The sequence below is a fragment of the Platalea leucorodia genome (assembly GCF_965183815.1).
Source record: "Platalea leucorodia genome assembly, chromosome: 6".
NCBI lineage: Eukaryota > Metazoa > Chordata > Aves > Pelecaniformes > Threskiornithidae > Platalea > Platalea leucorodia.
In genome coordinates, this window is record NC_138828.1 from 57,979,089 (window position 1) to 57,988,800 (window position 9,712).

General features: G+C 40.9%; 1 protein-coding gene across 3 annotated transcripts; it reads left to right on the plus strand.

Moving 5' to 3' along the window:
* Positions 1-339: 339 nt before the first annotated feature.
* Positions 340-9,407, plus strand: COMMD8 (COMM domain containing 8). 3 transcript variants are annotated; one of them, XR_014228686.1, is made up of 6 exons: positions 340-412; positions 1,501-1,656; positions 2,683-2,835; positions 4,566-4,721; positions 6,614-7,019; positions 9,056-9,407. XR_014228686.1 is itself a non-coding variant. In XM_082316578.1 (6 exons), exons 1-5 carry the CDS (start codon positions 368-370, stop codon positions 6,090-6,092), a joined length of 531 nt encoding a protein of 176 aa, XP_082172704.1. In that variant the 5' UTR covers positions 340-367; the 3' UTR covers positions 6,093-6,112; positions 6,614-6,697. The 3 variants fall into 3 exon arrangements, 2 of the variants coding, with proteins under 2 accessions (XP_082172704.1, XP_082172703.1); XM_082316578.1 differs by lacking the exon at positions 9,056-9,407 and adding an exon at positions 6,072-6,112 and having other exon boundaries at positions 6,614-6,697; XM_082316577.1 differs by lacking the exon at positions 9,056-9,407 and having other exon boundaries at positions 6,614-8,377.
* Positions 9,408-9,712: the final 305 nt, after the last annotated feature.

The following is a 9,712-nucleotide window of genomic DNA, read 5'->3' on the forward strand; positions in this document are numbered from 1 at the left end:
CAACTGGATTTGACTCCATTCACCACCGCTCCCTGGGCTCGGCCATCCAGCCAGTTTTTTACCCAGTGGCAAGTGCACTTATGCAAGCCGTGAGCAGCCAGTTTCTCCAGAAGAATGCTGGATAAAAGCTCGTAAAATTTTGGGGGGATTCAACGTCATTCGCCGTCTGACTGAAGGTTTGCCCTCCAAACCCGCTGGGCAAGCCCCACGGCGCCGGGGCCGGGACTCGAACCCGCGATCTAAGGCGGGAGAGGGCGGGTCTTTGCCCTTGCGCATGCGCTTCGCCGCCGGAGGGGAGGGAGAAGCGCGTGCTCGCGGGCCGCCGGGGCGCTCACGTGCTCGGCGGAGGGGCGGGAAGGGCCGGGAAATGCTGCGGCTGCTGGAGAAGCTCCCGCCGGGACGGGCCCTCGAGGTGGGCTCCCCGCGCCCCGGGAGGGCGGCGGCGCCTGTGAGGAGCGGGCCTCCGGGCCGCTGCCGCCGTGAAGCGAACCGGGGGTGGGGACGCGTTGGGAGCAGGCGGGTGCCCCCCGGTCCCGGCCGGGCGGCGTCCGGTAACGCCCCTCGGGGCTGGGGGGGGCGGTGTTCGCCGCGGGAGGGGCCGAGGTGCCGCTCTCCGGCACCGGTGAGGGAGGCCGAGCCCGTCGTCCGCCGGCCCCCCGGGCTGCAGGGCGGTGCTGCTCCCCTCACCGGCCTCTCGGGGCTGTGGGCCGCGCTGCCCTCCCTCACCGGCCTCTCTGGGCCTCTCCAAAGCGAAACCTGAAGTGCCAGCTCAGAATACGCTGGGGGTGCGCCCGGCGGGTGTTCTGCGCTCGCTTTGCTCTTAGAATGTGGGAAGCGTCCTTGAGCCCTTCCCAGCGCGGGTCTTCCGCTCTCCGGGGGCTCGGCGCCGTAAGCCGGTGCTGAGGGGGCGGCCTGCGTCCCTGGCGGCTGCTCCCGGGAGGCGCCGTCGATTTCCAGTCGGTGAAACAGTGGACTGGCTGGGTTTGCCTCGCTACGGTGCTCAAAAAAAATGACTACAGCAGGCCGGGAAGCCAGGCATACAGAAGAGCCTCAGTGCTAGGGGACAGTGGTTTGGGAGACTAGAGAGATCCACAGGCTCGGAGATCAGCCCTTTGAGTTGTGCTTTGCATCCTGACTGTTGCAGTGCAGAGGTGACTGGGGTGCCCTTTGGTGTGGCAGCTCTGCTGCTCAGCCATACGCTATAGTCGTGCACAAAACTATTAAGTCCAAATATAAGTCGAAGGTGAATCTGAATTACATTGCGATTTCTGTGGCCGAACCTTTTGAATTGACTTTGGGGGAGAGGGGAGGACAGTTCCTATTCAGAGGCTACCTCTTCCTGACTTTTTAGAATGGTGCATGGGCTGCACTCGGATAGAGTACTGAGACAGTACCCAGTGAAGGGAGGGGTGATAACTGAATTGCCTGATCGGTCTCGTATCTGGCGTAGGTTAACTGTGATAGAATCATGTTCTTAAGTTATGTATCACATTGTCTCAGTTCCTTCATAAAATAGTTGATGGCATATGTGGCCGTGCATATCCTCGATACCAGGATTATGGCAGTATTTGGAGCTTGTCAGAGTGGATGGAGGTTTTAGAAGAAACAACGATGTATTTCAAAACTGCAGTTGGCAAAAACATATCTGATGAAGAGGTAAGGGCTCATCACTGATTGGGCTTGACTTTTAGAGGTCATACTGGAGTGAGTGGTCTTGTAGTTTATTTAGTACTCAAGTATTTTTATAGTGTAGCATTTGAATAGTAGCAGACTAAGCCTAAATAGGTAGAAGGCTAGCAGCATTTAGACATACACTGTGAAGACTTTTAAAAGAAAAAGTGGAATTGGACACTGATTTTTTTTTTTTTTTCAATAGAACTGCATAATACTTGTTAAAGTACTGTTTGAGTCACTTAAATTGGTATCTTAAGTACCACCAAATTAAATCTGTTTTCCTTAAAATACTTAACCTGTCATTACTGTTTATTAGCAATAAAAGCAATTCACACACTTGTTTGGCTTTCTTTGCTCATTACTACTGTATTGAAGTGTGTTAAAATATTAACTGTATATAAAGCCAAAAAAAACCCCAAGACTGAATGGAGGACGATGTGGGACAGGGACTATAATTCAGGGCATTCCAATGTGTATAAACTTTGCAAAAGCTTGTTCCATTATCAGAAATCTTAATTCTCACTTTTTGCCCATTGCTTGTATTTTGACTACCTGCTAGTAGCTAGATCAATGAAAGATCCTTGTGTAGGCATAGGAAAGTCTGAACATCAGTATGTCTGTTTCAGTTAAGCTAATGTGTTTTGTCTCTACTCTGATGTTCAGAAACTTTCAGAGCTAAACCTGTGTTGTTTGTGTATGTGATTTTTGTTTTGATTTCAGGGTGGCATCTGAGAAGGCCAATAAAGCCTCCGTTGTCTGGTCTCTTTCAATTGAAATTACAAGAAATTTTTTTTTTTTTTAATGTTGCTGTGGTAAATACTGACTAGCTATCACACATAGAGAGCAGCCACTGAGGGCAGTATAAGAAAGATGAAACTATGGAGTCTAGTATAACAGCTATCTGGATAGAAGCTTGCATATCTACAGAGCACAGCTATTATAGGTGGTACATGTTATTTCTGTGGTTCATACTTTAACCACTCACGATTTTTATTTTTATTTTTATAGGCTGCTCAGCAGATAAATGAGTTAAATTCAAACTATCAAGAAGCAATCACAAAATGTCTAAAAGGCAGAAAGGAAGAAATCAGGAATGCACTAGTGGAAAACGTGAATGCAATCTCTTCTGCCCAGCTGCAGGATTTTGACTGGCAGTTAAAGGTGAGAGTGTTGCCATAATGTTGTTTGAAAGAAGCGTTCCAGGACACAGAAGTGACTATTGATATAGTCCCCTTCGGCCTGCTCATTCTGGAGCATGGTTCAATTCTTACAGGTATCAGGAAAGCACATTCATGATAACACGTCAAAGACTTGCCAGAAATTTGTATAAACTGTAAAAGGAAAACTATTCTCTGCGCCCCCCTTCCCCCCCCCCCCCCCCCCAAAAGCTGCAATACCTATCTCTTTCCTAGAAGGAAATTGAGTGTTATTCAGGAACACCTGAAAGTTTCATATGCTGTTATGATTTTGAGGCTTGAATAGACTGTATTTTTAATCAAAGGAAGAAGAAATATTTGCTTAAGTTTAAGAGTAGTACACTGATTCAGGATGTGTTTCCCTTTTTCAAATTCTTAGATTCCTGCAATAAACACTTATTTAATAATTAGTTTGAAATCATTTATCTTTAGACTTGTTTTGATAATAAGCCAATGATAACTGTGTTTCCTAAAGCTGGATGGTGCTTTGGGGTTACGAAGACAGCTGCTTTAAATTAAGCTCTAACAAACACTTATAAACAGTATAAGTAATAATGTTGTTTAGTTAGTCCATGGGAGCTGTTAAACAGATTTGTGGAGCTGTTAAATAGTTTTCCATCTCAACAAGTGTTAAATAATTTGTGCAGCAAACAGCTTTGGAAATCAAAGAGCAGTGCCCACAATAGACAAGATTTTGCACAAGCAAATATGGCAAATAATGTGCTTCAGAGGAACTATTACTAGGGCTTGGACTCTTGCTAACTGCCTTTGCTGACAAAAATATAAACTAGACTTACGTGAACTCTTGTTTTTTGCTTGTGGTTTGTTTTAACTTTTTCTTCTGGAGGATTTTTTTAGTTTCTTTGTACTATTGTATTCATTTTACTTTAAACCAGGTTTTTTTTTTCCCTTGAGCTAGTTGTGATTTTTTTTTTTTTTTTTTTGGTTACCATAGTTGAGTCCTACCAAGGACATTGTCTCTCCTCTGCTGTACCACATTCTGCTCTCTAAATAAACAAGATAGGTGTGTACAGTACTGACCTACAGTATTATCAACTGATCTTTGATTTTAATATATTTTAAAAACCTTATTTATACTAGAGTGAGTATAATGGTAAACAAAAAAGAAAGCACAATTGGTATGTAATCCTCTTCATCAGCGATTGTCAAATAGGATATCTGACAAACAGTGTTTGATCAGCTGTAGAGAGAGTTGCAAAATGCACAGAGCTGTTCTCTTTCTCCCAACTGCCCGCTTCTATAAGACCCTTTTTATGTGTTGAGTACCAGAACTGTTTGAATACAGTGACTTCATAATTCATATACTTCACTTTTAAAGAGTCATGATCAAATGTATCCTTTCTTTTCACCTAGAATACAAAAATGTGGCAGCCCAGTAATTTTAACAAATTGTTTTGACAAATATATTGCTATGAAGAGGCGTTTTAGTATTTCAGTGTATTGTTGGTATTAACAAACAAGCAAAAATCCCAACAACGGGGTGGGGGGTGGGGGCGGGGAGCATAAAAAACAAAACCAAAGACTGCAGAGATGACTTGTGAGAGTATAGTTTTGTCATGTTGATGTTTGTTCTGGTAGTACACGTTCAATATAAAGTGCAGATGTGATGCTATGAAACACTAAAAACTGGCTCCACCTTACACTTTGTTGTTGTTGTTTCATCAATCTGCATAGCTTGCTCTCTCCAGTGATAAGATCTCCATGCTGCAAATGCCGCTTCTCAATCTTGATTTGGATGTGAGAGAAAATGGTGAAATTAAACCAATTTCTATAGAGATGAATAAGGAAGAGTTGCAGAACCTAATAAATGCACTGGAAGCCGCTAATAAGGTAGCTTTTATGGATATCATCCTTTGTTTCTGACTTCTCATGTACTGAGTTTATTTTGACTGAAATTTTTTGTTCTGGGTATCTTGCTGAAAACCCAAAGTAAATAATTCATTGGCAAAATGACTATAGAGTTACAGAAAGCCTTACATAAGGCAGACTATCGTGGATATACTTCAGAGGTTTTTTACCACAGTTTAGTCTAGAATTTTTTTAAAATGTAATTAGAATCCTGATAAGTGTCATAGTCTGTTCAGAGCACCATTAAAAAGTCTTGTGAGAATAGGAGGAGAAGCAAATGAAATGACAAAGTGTCAGATGAGAGTTGATTTTGAAAGATTGGAAAGAACTCCAGTGTTCTCCCAGCTTCACAAAATATCAGTGGCTGGGAATGCACATGGGAGAGTTGCTTGGTTCAAATGGAGTGCTTTAATTTCCATGGCATAGTAAATCAGGAAGAAAGTTACAAACAATCAGGAAGAAAGTTACAAACGTTCCAATACAGTAACCCAAGAAGAAAATTTTAAGCGAAACTTTGTTTGGAGTGTCTCAGATTTCTTAATAGAAAAGACTAAGGGAAGTGAGGATTTGAAGAAAAATTGTTAGGGGAAGAATCACAGAATCGTTTAGGTTGGACAAGACCTTTTAAGATCATCAAGTCCAACCGTTAACCTAGTGCTGCTGAGTCCACCACTAAGCCGTGTCCCTAAGCACCACATCTAGCCGCCTTTTAATGCCTCCAGGGATGGAGACTCAACCACTTCCCTGGGCAGCCTGTTCCAGTGCCTGACTGGATAATATTTATTAAGTCTGTTATCTGAGAGATTGAATTCTCTGACATCTTGCAGGATGGATGTGAAAGTGGTGTATCAACATGTTTTAGAAGTTAGCAGTTCCTAGTTGCTTCATAACATTTAGCAAGTAAGGGGTTTCTTTAGATGTTTTATATAATGTTATGATGCTATAGCTGGAATCTGAACACTAGCATTTAGAAAAAAATCTTTGTCAGTATATGACAAGTGACAATAATAGTTTTATAGCTCATAGAGTCCCTTGGTTCTGCTTTGTGTGGAAGGAATCTGACTGGACCTGGAAGTTACCGTTCTACTTTTCGATTGCAGGGAGCTGAGGAATGGTTTGTGTGCAGTAAATGCTAAAGAAGGTTATCGGAAGCGGTAGTTCTGTGAGGTTGTAAACGACAGTGGAGAGAGGGATGGTGTATTTTCCAGAGGAAAGACATGTTTATGCATTTGCATATTATACTGTAATAGAAAGCAAAAAGCTGTATTTCCTAGACTGCTTAAGTTTTGGTCTCATCCAACTTTAATCTCATTCCTTTTCTCCTTTTTGAAGGTTGTCTTGCAACTGAAATGATGGAATTCAGATCATCGACAGTATGTGCTGGCAATGGCTCCCCAGTTGACTGGGGGCGGGGGGGGGGAGTTGTCTGCAAAGCCGAAAGTTGTTGATGCTATAATATACTGAACTGAGAAGGCCTTATGACTTGTGACCAAATAAACTACTAATCCTTTGATAAAGATAATAAAACCTTGTATCTGTTTGACCAAAAATATAAAAATCCAATGTACAGTTGCTTTTAGTACTAAAGCTTTGTAGAACTATGGAAAAGTATCACTAACGACATGTGCCATATTTGTTTTGCTTAAACTTTGGCAGTGACTGCACAGGTGCCTAGTGAAACTAAGGCGTCTTATTTGCATAATACGTTATTGTTATCTAAGGTGCCGTGATAATGAAGAACATGACAGAGTCTTTGTAGCATTTGTGTATTTATACTTGTAAATAGGAAATAAACACTTGATTTTGTGTGTGAATAATTGCAGTAAATTGATTCTTGATTTATTAATCGCTAAACTCAATTTTTTTTTTTTTAGATGCTGGGAAAAATCAGCTATACAAACAAAAGCAGTGGTAGAATCACAGAATAGTTGAGGTTGGAAGGGACCTCTGGAGGTCATCTGGTCTAACCCTCCTGCTCAGGGAGGGCCACCTAGAGCAGGCTGCACAGGACCACGTCCCGATGGCTTGTGGCTTTTGAATATCTCCCAAGGACGGAGACACCACAACCTCCCTAGGCCACCTGTTCACTGCTCAGAAGTTGAGGAAGAAGCACGGGGGCTTTACTCAGAGTAAAGTTTGGGTTTTTAGCTTTGGTTTTGTATCTTGGTTGATGGCTTTTCAGTTAATATATTAATGTTTTCAAAAGGGAGTGCAGTGCTGGAGAGGAGCTGATCTACATGGACTGTGAAAAGGATATTCCCAGCCCACTTAATACAGCAGGTAACTGGTAAATCCTAGTCTAAACCTTTCTGAAACCAAATTGGGTTTTGATTGTAGTACATAATAAAAGTTAGAAGCCGTAACACTAGAGAAGAGTACACCAGGAATCTTACGGTTTCTACTATTTGTTAAAGCATTCTTCCATTATGTAAAAAGCAAATTGTCTGTAATGTTTACATATATACTAATGTGTACTTAACATGCATGTGTGTGTATATACACATTTTGTATGTATAAAAAGGCAAAGTATCGATGGCTTACTTTCTTCATAGTTTCAAAAGCAGGGTCTTGAGTTTCTTCCACTATAGTTTGTTGTGCCATAGTTTTTCATATAAGCAAAGTGTAAAATAATAAATCCATACAAAAAATTGGACTTCAGAGGACTGGTCGGAGACGAGGAGGGCAAGAAGCTCTCTTGTGGAAAGGCCTCTATGAAAAGGATTTGAATAGGCTTCATGGATAGGAAGCCTACATATATGTTTCTAATATTAAAACTATCACAGAAGTTTTGTGGGTCAGAGAATATTTAAAAAAAAAAAGTGTGTGTATAAAACGTAGCCTGCTTCCCTTCTATTTGGTACTGGTACATTTAGATGTGCATGTAGTTCAGTGTCAGCAATTCAAGAAAGATCAGAAAAAGTGGAGAAGGGGGTAAAGAGTCCTAAGAATTAAAGACTGGAAAATACATCTTACTAAGGTGAAAGGACTGCAATCTCTTTAACAGATATGGCTTGATCATAGTCTTGAATGTACATAAGCAACAGAAATTTGATAATGGATCAGATAACAGATAAAGACCTTACATAAGTGAGACCCAATTCAAGCTAAAAAGTTCAGGTTGGAATTGGTATTTGTTTAGCTTTATATAAAATCTGGAAAGAGTTACTGCAGGTTGTCCAGTAGTCTTTTCAGGAGCATGCTATTTTTTAATTGTGAGTTTAATGAATAAATTGGTCAGGTCTATTTATTTTATTCATAGGTATATTTGTCTTGACTCCACTTTTTCCTTTCCTCTAGATCTAGTTGCTTTATAGAAGGATGAATATACTGCTTTGATATGGCCTTATGCATTTAAATGCTTCATGGATTGTATAATGCATACTGAAGGTGTAACTCTGCTTTAGCTTTCATTATGCTCAGATAGCATATGTTGCTACAAGGCTTTTGTAGAGAAAAGAGGCTTAACTTTTGGTAACTGATTTTTTAACTGATTTTTATTGTTGGCACACTTTTTTATGATTAGGACAAAAGGACTGAAAACTATTCATTATATTTACAGTAGCAGAAATAATGAACAGCTAGCAATTTATTTCATACAAGTGTACACTATCAAGTTTGGGAAGTCATTTGGACAGAAGACACTTGTGTGCTGACCCATTTATACAATTATAGATGTACTGTGAACACATTTAAGAAAGCAGATACCTTGAAAGTCTGTACGTCAAAGAATACTAAAGTGAATAAGTAAAACTTATTTTGCAGTATGTTGCTGAAGAGAACTTTTGTGTTGCTACCTCTTAGTTTTCAAAGATCAATTGTTCAAAAATACAGTAAATTCTTCAAAATAAAGTTGTTTTCTTAACAATAAAAGGCCACAAATGATAACTTCCATTGTTACATTCAACATATGAAACTTTTGTTGCACATCTGCCACATATCTAGCTGACAGAAAGCAATTTTTTTAAAAATGTAGATGCTATTTAAAAATATTTCTGACTTTTTCTTAGTAGTAGAGACTTAAAGTTTACATAGTTTCATTTAATTTTTATAGCAAGTTATGTAAAAATGGATTTATAATTACTCTAAGGGTATGTGGTGGTGTTTCATCTTTAGTATCATCCTATATTTGTCCTGTCCTTTACTGCAGCACTGAACAGGAAAGGCTGAAGACTTTTGCTTTAAAAAGAAGAAGACAGGACAGTTTCTGTTATGATTTGACAGCAATAAATGTTCGATGAGCTGCTTTTTCGTGGGTGTTAGACTTTATTGAAAGTCTGAGTATTTTTATATAACCATCAAAATGATGTTTTTGACAGGGCATAACAACAGCATGTGAACGGCTAGAGAGGGAGAGGAGCACCAGTTGACAAGCAGTTGAGAACTAGCAGCTAAAACGTGATTGTCATGGAATTGCATTTGAAATGTGCATCTCTACGGAGAAATGAACTGTTCTCGTAAGGCACGTAATGACCTCCAGTAGATGGAAAGGAAAAGGACCAAACAGAATGGAGAAGAGAGCTTGCTGCTCTGTACTTTGAACCATCTATCAGAAAGGGGTTTCGTTCTGTCTCTGCTCTGAGAATTAGGTACTTCTGGAGCAAGCAGGGTCTCCAGTTGTGACAGATAAGGCATTTGTGGAGACTGTACCAGGCCAAATTGATGCAAAAAGCTAGAGATTCCACAAAACCCGTTACGCTGGTGTCAGCTTCAGCATACGCTTTGATGAACACAGGTAGACATCAAAAGGTAGTGAATAGGAAAAATGTATGCGTAACAGAAACATCTAGAAGAAGCTCATGTGGCCAGGAGCATGTCTGTCAAGTATGCCCAGGCATGCTTCCAGGCTGAGGAATGGGGAGTTAGGTAAGGAAGTCGCCGTTGCATTTCCGCCCAGGTTTTCGTGCAGCGCAAAGCACTGCCGTGCACGTCACAGCCTCTGGAGGAACTGTATGCTCGGACCAGAGCGAAATACA